Source organism: Coenobita brevimanus, chromosome 86, assembly GCF_032717465.1.
Source record: "Coenobita brevimanus isolate Jiangsu-jjx chromosome 86, ASM3271746v2, whole genome shotgun sequence".
Taxonomy (NCBI): Eukaryota; Metazoa; Arthropoda; class Malacostraca; order Decapoda; family Coenobitidae; genus Coenobita; species Coenobita brevimanus.
In genome coordinates this window covers 29,872,375-29,895,376 of record NC_137039.1, presented here as the reverse complement: position 1 = coordinate 29,895,376, position 23,002 = coordinate 29,872,375, and the positions used below count along the sequence as shown (strand labels likewise).

The following is a 23,002-nucleotide window of genomic DNA, read 5'->3' as shown; positions in this document are numbered from 1 at the left end:
TGCAAAAGATGATACTGTAGCCTTTTTTGTGTGATGTACTGTATTGTAATTTGTGATACATGTAACTTGCAATGAGTGTGTATGTGCAAGTGTGTAGCAGTCTTCTCTATTAATTATGAAAGTCAAGAAGCCGAGGATCAAAGAAATGGCAGATGAATACAGGTCCAAAGTAGAGGAGCAGTTGGAATCAGTGAATTGGAATTAAATGGATCTGGACAACCTGTGGAATAGATATAGGGATTACTTAGATAGGATTGCTATAGTGGTATGTGGTGTGGCAAGAGTAACAACAATGAAGAAAGGTATAGCATGGTGGGATGCAGAAGTTAAGAGAGCAGGGGAAGAAAAGAAGAAGTGGCTAGAGTGGTTACAGAACAGGGGTTCAGCTGAAATAAGAACTGAATATACTGAGAGCAAGAAGCATGTAGAGACTAGTGAAGTGGAAAAAGGAGGAGGTAAATGATGATCTAGGAAGTAAAATGAATGCAAATTACTCTGAAAATAGGAAGTTATTCTGGAAAGAGGTGCAAAAATGTAGAAGTGACAGTGGAAAGAAATGTGAAAGTGTGAAGGGTGTATGTGGTAGATTATTAACTCATGGGGATGAAGTAAGGACCAGATGGAAAGAATATTTTGAAAGTCTGATGAATGGAAATGGAGAGAGCAGAGTGACTGTAAACATGATTGGTTTTGGGAGTGCACGGAGAAGGAATGCAGTGCTAGGAAACATGACACTCGCACAGGTGAAGAACGCTGTGAAGCGACTGAGAAATGGGAAAGCATCTTGGGTTGATGAGGTGTATGCAGAGATGATTAAATGTAGTGGAGAGAGCTGAATGAAGTGCATGTTGAAGATTTGAAAGAAGGCATGGATGAGTGAAACAGTGCCAGTAGAGTGGAAAAAGGCTGTGATTATACCCCTGTACAAAAATAAAGGTGAGCGAAGTAAGTGCAAGAATTATCACGTCATAAGTTTGTTGGTTGTTGTAGGGAAGGGATATGGAAGAATTATTATTGAGAATTTATGAGAGATGTCAGAAGGCCTAGTGAGTGTAAAAAAGGGTGGCTTTAAAAGTGGCAGAGGATGTGTGGATCAAATATTTGCAGTGAGACAGATAGTGGAGAAGGCTTGTGGGAAGGACTATAAGGTGTTTATGGCACTTATGGATCTAGAAAAACCATATGACAAAGTAAACGGAGAAGGATTGTGGAAGGTTTTGCTCATGTACAATGTAGGTGGTAAGCTGCAGGTGCCATCAAGAGTTTTTATGGTGGTAGTGAGGCATGTGTAAGGGTAAATGGGCAACTAAGTGAATGGCTCACGATCAGTGTGGATGTGCAACAAGGGTGCTTCATGTCCCCATGGTTGTTCAATATATATATGGATGGGGTGATGAGAGAAGTAGAGACAAGAGTAATGGGAGCGTTGGATGGTGTTGGTAATGAATGGTGATGAATATCTCAGATTTGATGTAAGCTGATGATGCAGTGCTACTTGCAAATACCTGACAGCTTGGTAGACTAGTGCAGAGTTTTGTAGATGTCTGTGAGCATCATACCTTGAGAGTAAATGTAGAAAAAAGTAAAATGATGGTTATTGAGAGAGAAGGTGACCCCCAGTGTGATGTTACAATGAATGGAGAGGGACTGGAATTGGTGAGAGAGGTCAAATACCTGGGTATAGTGATAGAAAAGAGAGGAAAATGTGTAAAAGAAGTGGAAAGTACAGTGACACAAGGAAGGAAAGTAGTTGGTGCTATGAAGGCATTGCTAAGAAACAGAGGCTTAAGCGCTGGAGTTGTGCGAGGCTTGCATGAAGGAGTGTTAGTGCCAACTTTAAAATATGGGTGTGAGACTATAGTATGGCATGAAAATGAATAGTCAAGAATAAGAGCAGTGGGGATGGGACTGCTGAGGAATGTATGTGGATTACAGAGACTCGACAGGATTCACGAAAGGTGCAGAGAGAGGAAGTCTGTGGACACCAGAACTGAAGAGAGTGTATTGAGATGGTATGGTCAGGTGGAGAGAATGGATGACAACAGAGCAGTGAAAAGGGTATATCTGAGCGAATCTGAAGGAGGAAGGGGGCGAGGTAGGCCAAGAAGAATGTGGAAGAATATAATGGATGAGTGTGTGAGGAAAAGAGGTATGAAAGTTGGTGAGGCTAAGGGACCGACAAGAGATTGAGCTAGCTGGATGAATCTTGTGTGATGAAGGGCATGATCAGGGAATTGGCACCCCATTTTAACATGACAGCGTTCGGATTGACTTTATCGGATATGTTTATGTAAAGCTACAGAACGTTGCGAAATTTTTTTGCCTATCAGATGGGGCCAGGATTTCATGGGCTTGAATGATGAGTGAATGGAAGCGTGGCTCATTGAACTGGGCAATCTTTGGCTGTCTGGATGCAGCTACTCACTCCTCCCTAGGGTAGGAAAGGAGGTCTGGATGATGATGGTGATTGTGATGTATTTTATCTTGTAGAAGCCAACCCAGACTTAGTCTGAACTTTATATCCCTATATACAAAGCTAGAGTCTACCAGATATGAGGCAGAAAATGGTGTATAGAATGTAGCCAAGCAGTATTTTGGTGGTGCTGACCCTTCCAGTATGTCGATGTCCTACTGTATACTTTATTTTAGCGCTTATCAGTCAGTTTTCCTCAGCATAGGAGAGACTTTTCAGACATTCATTTACCCTGTCAGTACAAGACATCTCTCCTAAGCTGTATCATCACCTGTTCATTAGCTATTGTGCTGTGAAGAAAAGACATCACCATACTGAATAGGTGAAAGTCTGCCTCATTCATAAACCTTGTGTGCCCAAGCTGTTTGACCTCATAATTTTACTGGTATATTTTTAGTGTACAAACATGTATAGATGTACTTTCATGTTTCAGTTTCCTTATGAGTCTACCCAACCTTTTGCAATAGTGAGATTGATTTGGTATGATGATACTGATGACTGTACTATTACTGTATTTGTAATGCCAGTGGTATTTCTACCAGTTGAAATATTTATGGCATTGTGAAATCATACCCATTTGAAAAGTTTTATTTATGCCGTTCTCTGTGCCAGCCAGCTTGTCCATAGAACCACACTCTCTCAGCCCCCACCAGAGACTAATGGCAGATCAGTGTGAAATTTACAAATAAACATGAACATACTATGTTACACTGATCACCATTTTATTAATAGGAAGAAAATTCTTACAGCCAACAAGAGGTGCCTCAAGAGAAGGTGTGAATCTGCATACAGGTTGGGTGGCAGGGATTATCACCTGTCATCAAATCTTGTAGACCAGTGAACAGATGTAGACCAGATTTGTCGCACAAACCTTGTGGTTCACTGTTAGGCGTATTCCAAACCCACTCAGTCTCTTAATATTTATTAGGTGAACTAAAGTTGATGATGTAAGGGACTACTGCTGTGTGGTTAAGTTTGATCACAGTTGATTGATGTTTGCTGCAAGATTTTTAATTATGTACTGTACTGGTACTATATTTTTCTAAATTCTGAAGAAGTAAAACAAGTTCTTGTTTATTAGTGGTGATCTGAGTAGTGTACTGGGTATATAAATGGTTCTTTATTATTTTTCAAAATGTTATATACAGTACTGGCCAAAAAATATTTACATTTCTTTTTTTTCTTTACAAAGAGCAGGAGTTGTGTAGAATTGACATTGCTAAGTTTGTAGCCAACTGTTTTCCTCTTTTATATTACACTGAACTCTTCATATAAAAATGCTGAGGTTTGATACTAAATACTTTGGCTGTTCCTATGATAAGGCCGTGATTTATAAAGTTATCATGTGATGGCGAATAATCAAAACAGAGTACAACCTTTTAGTAGAATGGCGAGACCTACCAATGTTAATTTGAAACCCTGTCTTGAAGAAAAAGAAGAAAATCGTGCCATATTGACCAAAGAGCTGCCTGGCTTGTCTTGATGGCTTAACCTTGTCAACCTAAGTGCATCTTTTTGTATTCCTGCTATCTCCAGACCATTCTGTTCAGTTTAAGAAGCATGCACGGTCACATAGAGGGACTGACAAATGAGAAAGTGAAGGAGTATTGTGGTGTTGACATGGACATGTTGGCAAGCATTAGAACTGTCTCGAGAAGGCTTGGCAATAATGAGAGACTGAAGGATGGGAGACTAACTTGGAGAGTACTCAGGTATGTGAGTGAAGTGGAGGGGAGGGGAAGTGGAGACTGAGGATGAAATAGAGGGATGGGCTGAAGAGTATAGTAGTGAAGAGGTTGTGAGTTGAAGAGAGGCAGCTTGATAATAGAGGACAGAATGACTTGGAGATACTGTAGTTGGTTTATGCCCACACCCTCCAAGACTAAGGTGTCTGGTTTTCGATAGATAAATAGGAAGGCTCTATGCCAGTGAAGGGGTCAAGTACAGCCATATCTAACCCTTCTTATGTAAAAAGTTCCCCCTAAGCTGAATGAAATAATCTTGGGATAGCAAGATTGGAATGAAAAAAATACACTATCAGGTTGAAGAGGCTAATAGCTTGATAGTGTACCTCTTCTTGTCATTTGCTTTTCCTCCTTTCCTGTTTCTGTTTCATTGCTTGTAATGTATCATTGGTTTGAATTAGTGTCATATGGTCCTTGATGCCTGGTGCTAGGAATATTCTATTAAAAAACATGGTAGTCATATCAGGAAGAGTAATCAGATTTAGTACACTGCTACCTCCTGGGAAGTGAACACAGGCCCAGTTCAGCAAACACTACTCATCTGATGTGAGCTGAAATAAAAATGTGGAATAGGTAGTGGCATTTAGCTGATGAAAGTATAGTCAAATACTAATGTCAGTTTGTCTCCTGTACCTCATTCTTGCTGTTAGATTCATGGATGCTTGAATGAGATTTACCATAGGTAACTAAGGTGCATATTTTCTCCCATAGGTGAATAATGGTATGCACCTGTTGGCTGCATCACATTCAAGTGCTTGTGAATCCAGCCATGAAACTGAGGCAGGAGAGGTGAATGGACTTTACCATCTGACTGTACAATATCTTCTTATGTATACTGTCCATAGCAAGCCGTGTGTAACTAAGGCTCATTTATTAAGTGGTTTTGGAGATTTCATAGCGTCTCTCCTAGTCAGTGTACTGTATTTTGCGTGTTACACCAGCTTCATCTCGTATGTCTTTGATGCAAACAATGCTGGTATTAAAGCCATACAATTAACCTCTTCTGTCCAAGAACGTATTTTTCATTTTACCCAAGGTACCACCATATGACTTTATTCAATACTGTACTGGAGGATCTCTGTTCACAGCGCTTAATGAAGGCTAAAACTCGTCCAGTTTGGAAACCCGCTGTTAAGCTGACTAAAATCGTCTAGCAAAAATAAAATGGAAGACACATCATCGGATTGAAGGGGTTACTATACAATAGAATGTTAAGGTGTAATGTGGAAAATAAACTGCTAAGGAAGAGGTGCTACAAAGTGTACTGCACCGTCTTGAAAACGACCCTAATTCCATAATGGTGGACTTGTGTCATGCTCGTGGGTCTCCTTTTTGGTCTTTATTTGTTGCATTTCTAGGAGTGTTGCATTGTGAGCACAAAATTGTTCTTCTATTGTTCTTATTTATGAGAGACAAGCAGGATGTCCTAAAATATCCACAATAAAGCTGTGACTAAATGAAATGTTTCATCCTCCACATAAAAGTGATTTACATTGATTAATAGTTTTTTAATGATTAACTGGCAGTGAAATTGTGTGGTTTGTATTATGTTATATGTGTATACTTTAAAGTTGTGTGTGTGTGTGTGTGTGTGTTTACCTGTGACAACAGAAATTTGAAAGGAATTTACAGTGGGAATAAGCCTTTTATTATTCTAACTGAAAATGAGAGAGAGAGATCTGCAAATATTTGCTCTCTGTTTCAGGCATCTGGTTATAGTGAGAGAGAAGATGGATTCACGTTACCTCGCAAGTTAACAGAGCCTAGGCAGACCTCATGACTTAGACACTGCCTTACTTATGGTGAATCCTTTGAAGGTGGGGGAGAAGGGAAGGTGTTGGGTCCATGTTGCTCTGAAAGGGAATGTAATAATGAGAGCCGTTGGAGGAAGTGTAGGAAGGAGAGAAAAGAGGGTGAAAGAGAGAAGGGATGATGAAAGTGAGGGAAAGGGGGAAGAGGAGAAGGTAGGTGTTGGGAGGAAATGAAGGAGGGAAAGAATAAAGGAGGGAGAAGAATATGAAGGTGGAAATAGAAAAAAAAAAAAAAAAACGAAATGTAAGGAGAGAGGGAAGGAAGGAGAGTAAGTGTGAAGTAGGGTATTTGTAGCTTTGACGGAAAAAGAAACAGTGAGTCAGTCAGAGAAGAACAGATAATAATCGATGATGAAGAGGAGGAGGAAGAAAGAATAAAACACTGGCCTTATGATTAAAATTTTAACCGCAAAGGGAAGTGCAAGCAAAAAAATTCTTCAGTAAATTCTCACGCACATAGCAAAGCCAGAACGTGTCCATCTCTCACTCTCTCAGTCAGGCTGATCAAACCACAGGTGTTTCAAAAATGCTCGTCAAATTTCGAGGACTTTCCTCTTCCTTGCTCTGTCTTCACATGCACAGTTTCAGTACAGGTGGCCAAGATGATTCATATGTCATGAATTTTTACAATGAGGGACACTCGCAAATCAGATTTATAGTGATGAAACTTTGAAATACTCCATAATTTTTCTGTACTTTATACCTAATGTAAGAGGAGGAGTAGGAGGAGAAGAGAAAGACGTAGAGTAGTAGTGGTAGTAGTAGTAGCAGTAGTGGTAGAAGTAGTAGTAGTAGTGGTGGTGGTGGCGGTAGTAGCAATACTGGTGGTGGTGGCGGTAGTAGCGGTATTATAGTGGTGCTGGCAGTGATAATAGTAGTACTAGTTGCAGCAGCAGCGGCAGCAGTAGTAGAAGAAGAATATTTAAAAGGACGACTTATAAACAAGAACTATCTGTACTTGGGTATGTCTTCCAAAGAAACTCAACTCACCTCCTAATCCAACTCATCCCGAATGGAAGATCATAAGAGGAAGAAGATCCAAGTAAAGACGAACGACACGCACACGACAGAGAAGAGGGAGAGGCGAGTTCGGCCCCATTATCTTCACCTACGTTAGTGATACTTTCTTCGTCTAGTGTCCCCCACAGAAGCACACCACGCTCTTTGTCTGTGCCTGGGAATGAGGGACACAGTGGGAGGAGGAGGAAAAAAGGAAGAAGAGGTCTTGTTCTTTGCCAAATATATACAAAATCGTCTAGTAAAAGGAATAGGCCTAACTGAACAAGATGAGACCTTCCTTACCCTGCCCTTCCCTTCCCCTCTTTCCCTCCTCTAATCGATTGTCTTGAATTACTACGCCTTAATTTGCCAGCCTGATTTAGTCTATCCTGCCCTACCCCACCCTGCTCTCACCTGGGATATCCCTGATGCTCTCTGCTCTCTGCCCTATTTCATTTTAATCTTCCCTGCCGTCCTACCCTGTATTGTCTTAACCTATTGTACCCTATCCTACCTTCCTCCATCCCACCCTGCCCTACCCAACCCTACTCTATCCTATCCTACCTTACCCTACCCTACCCTTCCCCCCATCCCCTACTTTTCTCTATCTTACAATACACTACCCTACCTTACCCAACTCAACCTTAACCTACCCTACCCTTCCATACCAAACCCTACTCTACTGTACCCTTCTCTACCCGAAAGAAACCTACCCTACCCTATCCTACCTTACCCAACCTCACCCTACCCCACCCCACCCTACCTTATCCTACCCTACCCTACCTTACCCTGCCCTACCCTACTCTACCCTACCTCACCTTGCCCTACCCTACTCTACCCTACCTTGCCCTTCGCTAACCTGGTATAGTGTTGTCCAGTACAAGGCCCAGGAAGCCGCCCACAAACACGGACGTCTGCAGCAGTACCGACAGGGTTTGGTCCAACATTATCAAGCCCGTCTGGATGGCGTTAGGGTGCGCCTGGAGCCACTAGGGGAAGAAAAAATGGGTTGGGTTTGTCTAGGTCAGGTTAGGTTACATTGCTTAAGGTCTAGAGGTCAAATTACTTCAGAGGCTACTTCAGGATATCTCAGGTTACACACACACACACACACACACACACACACACACACACACACACGCCTTGCCCTTAGATCGGACTATATGAGCTCTCAGCTCCCTTCCGGGAGGGTAAAAGCTGACGATCACGACCATCAAGTGATCCTGACCGACCCGGTGAATTACCCGGTGAATTACACACACACACACCTTACCTTGGGGAAACTAAGGCCAAAGAAGATGGAAAACCCGATGACGAAAATATTCCTAGATGACGACAGATCGACATATTGCAGTGTGGATATACCCACGGCTGTGATGATGGAGAACTTAATGATGAACACTCCAGCGATGACAGGGCCTGGAATGGTCACAAACACCGCCCCCATCTTGGCCAGAGCACCGCACACCATCATTATGATCCCAGCGTACTGGATCATGCGACGGCTCCCCACCTGTACAGCCATGCACGGGTAAGGGAGATATTGTGCAGAGGTAATAGACGCCATACAGGTGTTATAGTACTTTAAAAATTAGAAAAATCAATAAATAAAACGTTGTGGTACTTTAAATATAAGAAAATATAAATAAATCAGGCGTTATGATACTTTGAAATGCAAAGTTGTCGTTCTGTGTGTTACCTTGGTGATGGAAATGATCCCAATGTTGCCGGAGTAAGAGGTGGTGCCACTGCCCGTGCCCACCAAGCCTGCCAATATACACCCAAGGCCCTCCACACCGATGCCCCGGTTGATGGCGTGTTTTGGGGGCATCTTGGCTCCTGTGAGTGTGGAAATTGTTAGTTCTGAGGTATTGCAAAGCTATGTGTCTCTGCTTCTGTCTGTCTGTCTGTCTGTTTCTGTCTATCTCTCTCTATCTGTGTCTGTGTTTCTATGTTTCTCTCCCTCTCTGTCTGTTTCTGTCTGTTTGTCTGTCTGTTCGCCTCTGTCTGTCTTTGTGTCTGTCTCTATCTGTCTCTGTGTGTCTTTATCTGTATCTGTCTGTCCCTCTATCTGTGTCTGTCTGTCTGTTTCTGTCTCTCACTATGTCTCTGTTTGTCTCTCTGTCCGTGTCTGTCTGTCTGTCTCCCCCTTCTCTCTCCCCTACTCACCTACAATCCTGGCGCAGGCGTAGTAGTCCCCAATACTCTCAACGATGGATGAAAACACACAAGAGATCATCCCTACCGTCCCGGCTACACTCACGATCGGTGCTCCAATCTGGCCTGCAAGACGCATTTATCGTAATCAACACGAGATTAATTATATATCCAAGTAATTAAGAAGAAATTAATTATATATCCAAACTGTAGCTAAGAATTGTATATGTTAAAAAAATGGTGTGTTGGAATTCTATCTGTTTTGATAGTTAGGTTTGATATATAAAGAAAAAAAGTATCAGGGTAGAGTATTCTGATTTAGCACCGTCATTTTCGGGCTGGTTATATATACAGATAGGTAGATAGATGGATAGATAGACAGTTAGAGAGAGAGAGAGAGAGAGAGAGAGAGAGAGAGAGAGAGAGAGAGAGAGAGAGAGAGAGAGAGACTGATACATTTGAGATACAGGGAGACGGACAAACCACAACAATAAGGGAGTCTGAACCAGTGTGAGATAGATCAATGGACAGATAGAGACACAGACAGGTAAACAGAAAGGCAGATAAAACAGATGTAGGCCTACAGATGAATAAATGCACAGACAGCTAAAAATCATACACAAAAAAAAGATAGATAGATAGATAGATAGATACACAGACTCACCAGGGTAGGGTATTCTGAACCATTGTGTGTTGCGTATGATATCGCCAGCCTTGTCGGTTCTGGCTGGTGATCCTAAAGGCACGAGATCAAAATCCGTCAGAGCCCAGCACAGGACCCAAGATATTACCATGGCGATGAGAAGCTGCGGGGAAGGGAGGCAGGGGATGATGATGATGATGTTTATTATTATCATTATTATTACCGCTGTTATTATTACTATCACTGTTTATTATTATTACCTCCTCCAAGGAGGTTATGTTTTCACCCCTGTCCGTTTGTTTTTGTTGGTTGGTTGGTTTGTGAGCAAGATTACACAAAAACTACTGGACGGAGTTCCACGAAACTGAGTAGAAGAATGGGCCTTGGCCCAGAATAGACTAAATTAAATTTTGGTGCGGATCCCGATAAAGATGCGGCCTTGGTGGAGGTATGCGCTCTACTGAGTGCCATTCTATACTAGTAGTTACTACTACTATTATTATTATTATTATTATTATTATTATTATTATTATTATTATCTATCTATCTATTGCCAGACGCCTCAGTCCCGTTTGGGGTGGCCACAAACAAATCGCCTCCAAGTCGCCCTGTCCCCCGCCATTTCACTCCCCTGCTCCCAACTCACACCCCCCTCTCTCATATACCTCTCCACCCCATCCCTCCATCTCATCCTCGGCCTCCCCCTCCCTCTTTCCCCCTCCACCTCACTCACATACACTCTCTTCGTCAGTCTTTCACCCTCCATCCTCTCCACATGGCCAAACCACCTCAGTATGTTCCTCATAACGCTTCCTATCACATCCACATCAACACCACAACGCTCCTTTATATCCTCATTCGTCAGCCTGTCTCTCCATGTGACTCCACAGGCTCCTCTTAAATAACTCATTTCCACTGCTCTCACTCTTGACTTGTGTCCTTCCAACAACGTCCAAGCTTCACTTCCGTACGTTAGAGTTGGTATCACAATACTGTCATGTAGTAACTTTTTCACTTCCATGCTCACTTCCCTGTTTCTTATCACTGCTTTCAAAGAACCAGCAACCTTTCTTCTCTGCTGTACCCTTTCAAGCACTTCACCCTCCAAACCTCCATCCTTACTCATCACACTACCCAAGTACTTAAACGTACTCACATTTTCCAATTCCTCACCATCCAACCTCGCTGTACATTCACTGACTTCACCTCTCTCAAAGACCATCACTTTACTCTTCCCTACATTCACCTTTAGATTCCGTTTCTTACACACTCTCCCAAACTATTGCAGCTCCCCTTCGTCTTCACTCAACAACACAGTATCATCTGCAAACAACAGCACAGGAAGTTTCCAAACACTATCCTCTCTCACCAGGGCCACTCCAACATCCACTACCCTACCTTGTACCTCTTTTATTACCCCATCTATGTACAGATTGAACAACCATGGAGACATGACACATCCCTCTTTCAACCCAACTTTCAAAGAGAAAAATTCACTTAGTTCACCATCCACACGCACTGCAGCCTTCGCACCATCGTACATACTCTTCACAGCATTCAACAACTTCCCATCTACTCCATATATTCTTAACACTTTCCACAATCCTAGTCTATCCACCCTGTCATATGCTTTCTCCAAATCCATGAAAGCCGCATACAACTTCTTTCCCTTCTCTAGAAACTTTTCCACTAAAGATCTGAGAATGAATATCTGATCTACACAACCTTTTCCCTTCCTAAAGCCTCCCTGTTCTTCTCCAACTAATTCCTCTGTTCTTTCTCTAACTCTGTCAATAAGTATCCTACCATACACTTTTCCTATTATACTAAGAAGACAAATGCCCCTATGATTACCACACACTTCTTTTTCCCCTTTTCCTTTGTACAAGGGAATAATTATACCTGACTTCCAATCCTCCGGGATTCTACCTTCCTCCCAGGCCAATCTGCACATCTTCCACATCCATTCTACTACTATCTCTCCCCCATGCTTCAGCATTTCACCACACACTCCATCAATTCCTGGGGCTTTCCCCGATTTAACTTTCTTCATTGCTTCCACAACTTCTATCCTACTGATTTCTTCCTGTCTTCTCACCTCCCTCCTTCTCCCAGCCATTCCCCAGCCACTTATACTCGCATTACTTCCATCCTCCACGTTCAACAATTCCTTAAAGTGTTCTCTCCATCTGCTCACTTTTTCTCCCTTCTCCACTAGTAATCTACCATTTTTATCTTTCACTCCCCTGCTAACTTCACTTCCACCCTGTCTTACTCTTTTCATCTCTCTCCAGAACATTTTCTTACAGTCGCTCCACTTTACACTCAAATTCCTTCCAAATTCCTCATCCACTCTCTTCTTACTCTCTCTTACTAATCTTTTCACCTCTCTCTTTCTTTCCACATATAACTCTCTCTTCCGCCTCGCAACCTCTTCCACGCCCCTATTCCTCATCCATTCATTGTATGCTTTCTTCTTTTGTGCCACAGCCTGTTTCACCTCTTCAGTCCACCACGCTGTTCCTTGCACCCCCCTCCGTCTTCTCTTCCTTCCACACACCACATCACATGCTGCACATATTTCTTCTGTAAATATTCTACACACACCTTCCACGTCCCCCATCTGCTCCAATTCATATTTGCCCAATCGTTCCTCCACTTCTCTCTTATACTCTGCCTTTTTCTCATCCTCTTGTAACCTTTCCACTCTCCTAGAAACTACTCCTTCCTCTCGTCTTTCCCTTCTTCTGTTCCTCCATCTTACTTGGACTTTAATTCTGGCCACCACCAAGTAGTGGTCAGAAAGTCCACTCCCCCAACCTCTATAAACTCTTGCATCCAATATACATCTTCGCATCCTTTCATTCACACACACATAATCAATCATTGCCTTCCTTTCATTCAGTTCACCACCCACCCTTCTCATCACTCGCCATGTATACCTGTGGATCATTTTATGCCTGAAGAGGGTATTGGCTATCACCAACCCCCTCCCAGCACAAATGTCCACTAACGCACTGCCATTCTCATCTATCTCAGCAGGCACACCCCACTCACCAACTATTCCATCCACCTTCACATTCCCAACTTTACCATTCATATCACCAATCAAAAACACTCTCTCATTCCTTCCAAACTTTTCCATGCACACTTCTACATTTGTCCAGAACTCTTCTCTCACTCTTCTAGCACGATCTTGCGTTGGTGCATACACACACACAATCGCCCACATTTGTATTCCAACTTTCAACTTTACCCACACAATCCTTGATCCAACTGATCCATACTGTCTTATGCTCCTCTTCCATCTTTTACTCACAACTATACAAACTCCTTCCTTTGCCCTCTCATTCTCACCTACTCCTGCACATATACCCCATCCATACTCCCATTCTCTCACACTTTCTCCTTTCCATTTTGTTTCAGTTATTCCACATACATCCACTTTCGCATCCCCAAGCACCTGGACAATCTCTCTCTCTTTCACCTCATCATTCGCTCCCCTTACATTCCACGTTCCAATTGCAATGTCCTTTGTCCGGTCCTTGGTCGTCAACGTTTGGTCAGTCCTTGTCCTTGTCCGAGGCTTATTATTATCACGGTGATTAATTTGCTCACATAACTACCGTCATACAAACTTGCTCCATCATCATCGGAAACATCATCAGTATCATTATCTTCACCATCATCATCATCATCGTTATCATTATCATCATCATCATTGTCATTAACTTCACAGTCATCATCGTCATCATTATCATTATCATTACCATCATCAATTCATCATCATCATCACCATCACCATCACCACCACCACCACCACCCACCGAGAGCGTCTTGAATGGCTGGCAAGGTAGAGTATAAAATCCATTGGTCTTGCTATAGGCTGGACAAGGTATCTTTACGTCACGCAGGTGTTGGGAGAAGAGGGTGGCCAGAAATATTGTCCTGGGGAAATTTTAAAGGAAAGGAAGATTTGGGTACAAGGCATGACACTGTAAATAAGTAAACGAATCAGTAAATAAACAAATATTCAATCAATCTATCAATATTTGTCTGTCTGTGTATGTCTATCTATCTTGCTGTCTGTGTTTATCTATCAGTCGATCCCTCCATCTATCGATCTATCTCTACCTATCAACCCATCTATATCTCTCTCTTTGTATATCTATCTATCAACCCATCTCTATCTATCAATTTTTTTTTATCCCTCTGTCTCCTTATCCTTCTACTTTTCATATTACTCGAGAAATAATATGTATCCAAGTTTAATGCACATCCTTCCTCATTTACTTAAAATAAGAAAAAATCTAAATATAATATACTCACAATAGACTTATAGGCCAAAATCCACCCGCGTCCTTAGCTGCCATGTCAAAGAGAGAGAGACCCACCAGCGTCACGGTAGGTACCACGGTGAGGGGGGTGACGTACCGTATCAATGCACCCACCACACCTGTACCGTACACCTGTTAGCTCTAATTATACACCTTTAACACCGTAACTCATGCTGATTAGTACTCCTGACAGCTGTGCGTTACTATAGCACACAGGATCATATATTATCACTACACACCACCATGCCACACATCACCATATCTCACACCACCATACTACACATCACCACATATCACCACACCACTACACGATACCGCACACCACCACACACCACCCTAGACCTACCACACATCACCAGTCAGTTCCACAATGAGGGGATTGGTTTACTGTTATAACACACCCAACACATACCTATACCACATACCGTATGCCTATTACGTGACTTTTGAATCACCCTGTTTAACACTGACCAAAATTCCCACTTAGTAACTCTATCTCCCATGTAACCTTACTTTTGAAGCACTGTGTATAAACCAAATGGAAATTTCTCACTAAAAAAACTACAGCATTATCCCTTATCACCCATTCAACTCCAGTACCCTCCGTCAAAACACTTCCTTATATCCCCCAATACCCATCCAACACCAGTGCCCACCGTCCTTACCTGTGAATCCGATGAAAACCTGTATGAGTCCTGAGATGGTAATGCCTCCCTGTAAGTACCTCAGTTTCACCTGCCATGTCTCCGCCTCCGTCTCCAAGGTGAGGTTGGAGGGCGGATGAGACAGGGCGGGGCAGGGGGGGAAGGTGGAGTTGAGGAGGACCAAGCAGGGAACCATATAGGAGAAATTGCCACCTTGGATGATTGGCAGTCTGGGAGATAGATAGATAGATAGACAGACAGATAGATTAGATAAATGGATGGATAGATAGACACCTTGGATGACTGACAGTCTAGGGATAGATAGACAGATAGATAGACAAGTTACAGAGAGACATAGATACTGCCACCTTAGATGATTGGTAGCCTGGAGGATAGGTCATTGCTAGTGGATACATATTAGCATCTTAACCTGTCCTTTCGTTCCAGTAAGGCCTGTGGACCCTCACAAGAAGCGACGATACCTTGTTTTACTTTTCGTATCTTCTAAGGAATTCATTAACGTAGGAAAATTCTCACGTACTGAAGGGGCAATGAAGGCTTTATCTGACACCTCCGGCTCAAAATAAACAATCATATAAATAAATAAAAATCTGTCTAAAGCTGAGTAAAATCATCAATACCCCTTTTACACTAAATTGGCTTAAAAATGCCACCTCTCCATTTTGAAAACTGAATTATAGCAAGAGATTAACACTATAATACGATGCTAGTCAGTAGTCACAAAGAAATACTATGGTCTCTCTCTCTCTCTCTCTCTCTCTCTCTCTCCATCACGTTCATCCCCCCTCCCTCATCTCTCTCCACCCTTGGCTTACCTACACCTTAATCCCGTTGTATCTCTCGTTTCCTTCCTCCTAAACACCCTTCCTCTCCTAACCCTGCTATAATTCACTCACTTGCTTCTTCCTGTCCACCCTTCCTCTCCTGATTATAGTTCCCTCCCTTCCTTCCCTCTATCCTCCTCCTAACGTCTCAACGCTACACTTCAACTGTAGATAATCTTTGCAACCTCCCTCTTACCATGCAATGCATTTGCACAGATTTTTGCGTTTTCATGTATAAATTTGGTCTAAATCGTGCAAAAATTATTGTATCAATACAATAAACAATTTTAGTTTGTGGGTATTATTATTAAATTTGTAATAAAACACTTAGCACGCAAAATAAACATTCTAGTTATATTTTTGAACACCTCAGTTTTACCGATCAAAATTCAAGTACGCTGTGAGATGTACGATGATATACTTTAGTTGATAGACTTCAGGGGGATGTAGTCATTTTCCATGAATATGAGGCTAAAATTATTAAGACTAGAGAACCCTGGCTCAAAAGTGGAGTGAACCAGCTTTGTTCAGTGCACTCTGATGTCCCGCTGATCCTTCCATTGTACTTTGAAATTCTTAAAACCTTCGTACGGAAGTTTGCAGATTCTGTTCATGCTTTAAAAGTCACCACATGGGCAAGTTTCACCTCGTTTTTCACATTCACTCAAATAATTATGACTGAAAAGACAAAATAACCAAACTTTGCGAATTTTTGCTCCCAGGAGGTCCCGTCTGGTGAACGAAACATTTAGAACCTCGTCTGGCTTCTGAATCCCTGAAGACGCGATTCAGAGTAATGGTTGAAACATGGATTAACGTTTTCAAAGTGCATAGTTTGACTCCAAAGAATTTCGACCAGTGTTCTATGGAATGTCATAAAAGACTTCGTAGCACCTCCTCCTCAGTATTTTTATTTTTTTTTGCACATTATATCTTAATATTCTCTTGTATGTTATTTATATCGTACAGAATTTGCAACAGTAAGAATAGTCACGTGTAATATGCAGAATAAATAGCCAAGAAAGAAGTGCTACGGAATCTCCCAAGCCTCTTACAGTGAAAGAGCATTATTGGAACTAATGCAATGTTGTGTTTGTTGATTGTCGTGGGTGTGGGATGCTGTTGCTCGTGTTTGCGATTATTTTCATCTCCCGTCACATTACGCAAGCCTTCAGCCTGGTGCATTCTACGTCTATGGTGAGTACAAATTTCGAAAATCATATGTATAACGTATAGTTAAACTTTTAACAAATATGCTGAGAGATGCCCATTACCATCTCCGTCTCGATCACCCATATCTCGTCTCCCGTGGTACTTGCGTGTTCCTTGTATTTGGTTGCAATACTATTTCCCCCCCCCCTCCATCTCTGCTGACCACACTCTTTCTGACCTAAGTTTGGCTTCACCCTCAGTCCCCCCCCCTCCAATAATCATTCACACCGTGCATGTCGAAATTGGCTAATGAAAAATAAAAGCATCACACCTTTGTTTACATTGTGGCTGCGCGTGCACTGTGGAAGTGCGGGACCAAAGGCATGGGAAAAACGAAATGCAAGCCACACTGTTTTGTTGTAGTCTGTGTTTACGGTGAGTTGAGATTTCATAGCTGATTTAGGAATGGTAATTTTTGCCAGTTTTTAAATATAAACGCATATTTTAATCTCCCGTTTAGTTATATGAGTCACCAGTGTGTTGTAGGTATAGCCATTTTCGCGTATGGAGTGTGCTTGGTTTATTGATGCTTTAGTTACAGCAAAGAGCTATATATGGGCGAGGAGAGGAGCGGAAGAAGGATAGAGGGAGTGGGAGGGAGTGATGTAAATGGAGATACAGAATGGGGAGGCAGAGGGAGGAAGGGAGGAGATGAAGGAAGATGGAGGGGGGGAGATGAAGAATGGGTGGTGGAGGGAGGGGAGATGTTGGTGGAGGGAGAAACGGGAGGAGATGAAGGAGAGTTGAAAGGGGGGTGGGGGAGGACATAGAAGATGGTGGAGGGAGGGAGCGGAGGAGGTGGAGGATGGAGGAGGGAGGTAGTGGAAGAGATGGAGGATGTTGGAGGGAGGAAAGTGGAAGGGAGATGGCGTGGAAGGAGAGCGTTATGTGTGGACTATGCTACACATCAACAGCGAAATGATTGCACTCTCATCTCATGGAAGCATTGTTCCTTTCATTTCGATGACATTATTACCTCCGACAAAGTTGGAGGAGGTTATGTGTTCACCTATGTTTGTCTGTCCAGACGATATATTCAAAAGTTCTCAATGAATTTCAATGAAATTTTGTGGATGGGTGGGCCATGGGCCAAGAAAGAATTGATTAAGCTTTGGTGCGGATCCGGATCTGGATCCTATGTATCCCGCAAAATATCTCGAAGATTTCTCAATGAATTTCAACAAACTATTGTTGAACAGGAGCCATGGGCCTCACATAAATTTGGCCCAGACTTTCGCCCTTTTGCAGTTAATATGTCCCGGATTTTCGTCCTTTTCCAGCTTATTCCACATAGTGCCAAAAAAGGACAATGCTACGACTCTGCATCCCTTGCATGGCATTACATCGTGACTAGCATTGTATTCAAGTGTCAATATGTTGTTACAACTCTGGCCTGACGATGTAGAGGGTGGCAGTTTTAGGCCGAGTTAGAGTTAGGTAGATACGGTAGATGGTTTGACAGCCAGAGCAACGACCCAAATGTCCTTAGCGTATAACTCTTTCTTAAAATAAAAAGCACCTGAATCCCTTAGTCAGTTTAAAATTGCTAGAAACCATGCAAAAACAGTACCGGTAATTAATCTCGCTAAATCAAACCTTCTTCACAGTCAAGCATCCAAACTATAAAACAATCCTGTTGACAATAGAATATCGGTTTTGGGGTCAGCCCTTAATTCTTTCTTTAATAGCTTTAAAATGTCATCACCCATTTCCTCACTGAATACTGCAGATGGTAACAAAAATGACCCTCGTGGTAAAGCGAACATTCTTGCCGGTACATTTGCCCGAAAGTCTACCTTAGAGGAAGTCAACCAGAACGTCTCTGTACAAGTACTTGATTCTCCCGAAATTGCTCCCCTTAAGATACTGACTAGATACGTAAAATCCATTCTTGACAGTTTACCAATCAACAAAGCTCCAGGTCTAGATGGAATTCCTCCAATTGTTTTGAAAAAATGTTTTCCAGAACTTGCCCCTGTTCTAGCTAAATTATTAAGACTATGCATACGTACTTCTTCATTCCCTAATTCGTGGAAGGAAGCCAATATCTACGCAGTTCCAAAGAAAGGAAGTTCATCTGACCCCTATGATTACAGACCAATTGCTATCACATCTTTTGGTAAAGTATCTGAGATTGTAATTAATAAGCACATACCGGTAATTCAACATAATGAATCCAACAGCTTAATTAGTGATAGACAGTATGGTTTCGCTACGAAAGATCCACTGTTGAAATAATCTCCTGACTCTTACCATCCGTCAAATGTCCAATATGGAGAAACTCATGCAGTATCCCTTGATATTTCTAAAGCTTTTGATAGAGTGCGGCACTGTTCCTTGCTATCCAAACTCACTTGCTGCGGCCTATTATCTTTCGTTCCTCTTATAATTTCCTCATATCTCAGCAACAAAGATAAAAGTAGGTGATGTACTGTATATTCCAGTTAATAATAATAATATATATTGCCTGATTCCTATATTACTTTCTATCTATCTATTCTTACCGCATCTGTAATTAAAGTATTGAAATTCTCGGTGTTTCTTTTAGCATTGCCCTCAGCGGGACCTCTCATGTTAGATCACGTACTAAAACCGCGTCAGAGAAACTTAGATTATTATACAGAGTCCGTAACTTCTTCACTGACGAGCAATTAGCAATAATTTATGAGTCATGTGCGCTCTCAGCTGGAATATTGCTCATCCTTCTGGAATGGATGTGGAGAGGTTGCACTAAAACAACTAGACAGAAATCAGAAGAGAGCCGTTAGAATAATTAATAACCCTACTACTACAGATGAACTACCGACACCTCCCCTACAGGTAAGAAGGAATGTTGCCTCCCTTGCATTATTTTTCAGATACTGGTACTTTTATGGCAAATGCTCAGACGAAATTGCATCCATTGTGCCACCTCTCTATGCCTTCCTCCGCGCTACACGGGCATTTGGTAGCTCTCATGACTGGACATTTATACTGCCATATTGCAGAACTTTTGCCTGTTAGAATTTTTGTTTTAATTCTCCGAATTACATCTCTCTGGAACTCGCTTCTCCAGAGTGGTTTCCCCCCAAACTTCCACTTTCGGCTGTTCAAGTACAACTACAGATTTTTTATGAATGGAGGACACCTATAATTTGTTTTTCCCTCCTCTGTTCTGTTATTTAAAAATATATAAAAATATATAGGCATTAATGAATATGAGTAAACGAACCATACCTAGACTGCATGCCTGAGGATGACACTACCAGACAAGAATATGGTGAACAGAGACAGATAGATAGATAGATGGATGGATGGATAGATAGATAGATAGATAAATACGTAGATAATAAAAACCGAGTCTTACCTGACGCCGAATGTGGACTGGAAAAGGGTGATGATGCCGGAGACGAATATGATGGAAGAGACAAGAGCACCGCGGGCCGGATCGTCGTCGTTCATACAAAGGGCCGAGGATAGGATGAGGGGTATTGAGATGGTGCCTCCGATCATGGCTAGGTAGTGCTGGAGGATAGATAGTTGGATAGATAGAGGGATAGGTAAATGGATGGATACCGTAAATAGAAGGATAGGTAGATGAATGGATAGAGGGATTGGTAGAAGGATGGATATATACCGTAGATATAAGGATAGGTAGATAAATGAATGGATGGATAGAGGGTTTTATAGGCACATGGAAGGATAGGTAGTATTGTTCATTATTTATTGAGATTCAGTTTTCTTACCTTAACTTGGCACAGGTTTTCGTTCTGTTGCAGTTTCATTGAGTAATAGTAGAAGTTGTTGTTGTAGCCTCAGGTTCATATGAAACGTGAACCCCGGTGGACTGCAGGCTAAAATTGCCCTACTGCAGTTCTCCATCCTCCTTTCCGGAAATAGGAAGGGAATTGAGGAACGAATGTATAACCGGGCATTTGGGCCGACCAGTTATATCAGGGCCACCACATGAAGGCATCCCTCTCCATCCAGGTGAAAAAGAGTGCTGCACCTTATATCCGAACGCTTACCTGAAATCCGAACAGCACCTTCTCTTCGAACACTGACCTGGAATCCGTACAGAAGGGAGAGGAACCAGGGTGGATTGTCTTCAAGTCCATAAAGGAAATTGGAATGGGGTGGTATGGTGGGTGAAGTGTGATTGGCGGGGGTCTCTGTGGGCTTCAGTTTGTCATTCTCTCCGTCTGTCACTTCGGGAGGCTTAGGATCTTCTTCACAAGAAGACATCGTGCTGGAATAAAGATGCGCTAAAGATGTAGTATATATATATATCATCATCATCAGCCGTTTGAGTATCCTCTGCAGGACCGAGCCCATCCCGACCGAAGTGGGAAAATGTATCTCTACCAAGTGGCTTAGGCTGTCTGGTAGAGATTGTATGTAAGGTGAGAAGTGCATGAAAGTGTGATTATAGTGTTGGAGTGGCTTTGGATGTGTGTGTAGTCTGTGAACCAAGTGTAATCGGCCCGCGCAAGCCGACTGGGTGCAACCATACTTTATAGTGTGTGACACTGGTTCAACCACAGCACCCCTTGTCCGCCAAAGCAGTACGCGACCAGGAGAAGACTCCCAAAGCTTATTACCCCGGTAGGGCACGAACTCTCGTTCTCCAGTGTACGCAAATGCACACTTTACCCCAGTACCGTACTACAGAGGCTCCTGTGATCTATCTATCTATCTATATACTGTATAGTTCGCGCCTCACCAGGGTAATAAACTTTGGGAGTGTTCACTTGGCCACGTACTGCATTGGCGGACACAAGGGGTGCTGTGGTTGAAGTATGCTTGCACCCAGTCGGCTTGCTCGGGCCGATTACACTTGCTTCACAGACTACACACACATCCAAAGCCACTCCAATACTACATTTTTTTTTTTTTTTTTTTTTAATGCGAGGAAGAAGGAACCAAAGGCCGCGAGCCCGCAATGGTTGTTCCTTCCAAGAGGGAAACAAAATGTAAGAGAGAGCCAAATTCAAGATCCAATCATTTCGAGATACCTGGACACACTGCGTTTGAAAGACTGGAGATCATAGGAAGCAGGAAATACAGAGGGAGACAGTTCCAGAGTTGACTGCTGCATAAATGAAGGACTGGGAGTAACGAATAACTCTTGCCTTAGAGAGTTGAACAGAAAAGGGATGAGAGTTTGCTGCTAGACGGATGCTACGCGCCCGTCGTAGAGGTGGAGGAATGCATTCAGACAGTTCAGAGGAGCAGTGACCATTGAAGTAGCGATAGAAAAGAGATAAAGATGCACTTCTCACCCTACATACAATCTCTATCAGACAACCTAAGCCACTTGGTAGAGATACATTGGCTGTATCTTCCCGACTTCGGTCGGCATAGGGCGGTCCTGCAATGGATACTCAAACGGCTGATGATGATACTGATATATATATATATATATATATATATATATATATATATATATATATATATATATACCCGGTATATGTATAAATATACAGTATATATATATTTATATATATATATATATATATATATATATATATATATATATATAGTATATATATATATACAGTAGTATATATATATACCCGGTATATATATATATATATATATATATATATATATATATATATATATATATATGGGTAGACTGATTAATTGATTGATTGATACAGAAGTGAACAGACAGATAGACAAATAGATGGATAGAATGATTCATAGACTGATAGGTAAGTAGATAATTTGATTAATACAGGCATGGTTAAACCGACAGACATAGATGGATAGATAGATTCATAGATAGATAGCTTGATTGATGCAGAAGTGGATAAACCGACAGCCAAACAGATGGATAAATAAATATATCAATAGATAGATAGGGAGGTAGATAGGCTATACGGTACATGACGTGCATACTGATAAGTAGATATAGATAAATATGTCAGTATATACATTTTTTCTTAATCAGGAGCTGTTCCCCGGGGTTATGCTGCTTAGCCCAGATCTTCGTGGCGTGGATGGTGAGCACCACCACTTAACAACCTAATTAAAACCATAAAATCACTTATCATGAGTCACACCTACAGTATGATCGCATAACGAAAGGGATAATTTGTTTCACTCCCAATGATCGCATAACGAGTTTAGTTTTTCTATGATATTCTTAGTT

The 23,002-nt window shown here is 42.0% G+C and overlaps 1 protein-coding gene across 1 annotated transcript; it reads right to left on the bottom strand.

The window, feature by feature from the left end:
* Window positions 1-5,992: 5,992 nt before the first annotated feature.
* On the bottom strand, window positions 5,993-21,090 carry LOC145410640 (solute carrier family 23 member 1-like). The gene is made up of 13 exons (XM_080280754.1): window positions 20,911-21,090; window positions 20,213-20,370; window positions 14,831-15,039; window positions 14,158-14,284; window positions 13,656-13,776; window positions 9,850-9,991; window positions 9,198-9,311; window positions 8,728-8,867; window positions 8,302-8,541; window positions 7,888-8,017; window positions 7,138-7,203; window positions 7,020-7,065; window positions 5,993-6,071 (listed from the first exon to the last, which is right to left on the bottom strand). Exons 1-13 carry the CDS (start codon window positions 21,088-21,090, stop codon window positions 5,993-5,995), a joined length of 1,752 nt encoding a protein of 583 aa, XP_080136880.1.
* Between the last annotated feature and the right edge of the window lie 1,912 nt (window positions 21,091-23,002).

Coding starts and splice junctions, on each gene's coding strand:
- LOC145410640 (XM_080280754.1), bottom strand. CDS start 21,090: ATGTCTTCTTGTGAAGAAGATCCTAAGCCTCCCGAAGTGACAGACGGA. Junction 9,992..13,655: donor AGCCATTCAAGACGCTCTCG/GTGGGTGGTGGT, acceptor CCTTCCCCGCAG/CTTCTCATCGCCATGGTAAT. Junction 9,312..9,849: donor GTTCAGAATACCCTACCCTG/GTGAGTCTGTGT, acceptor TGCGTCTTGCAG/GCCAGATTGGAGCACCGATC.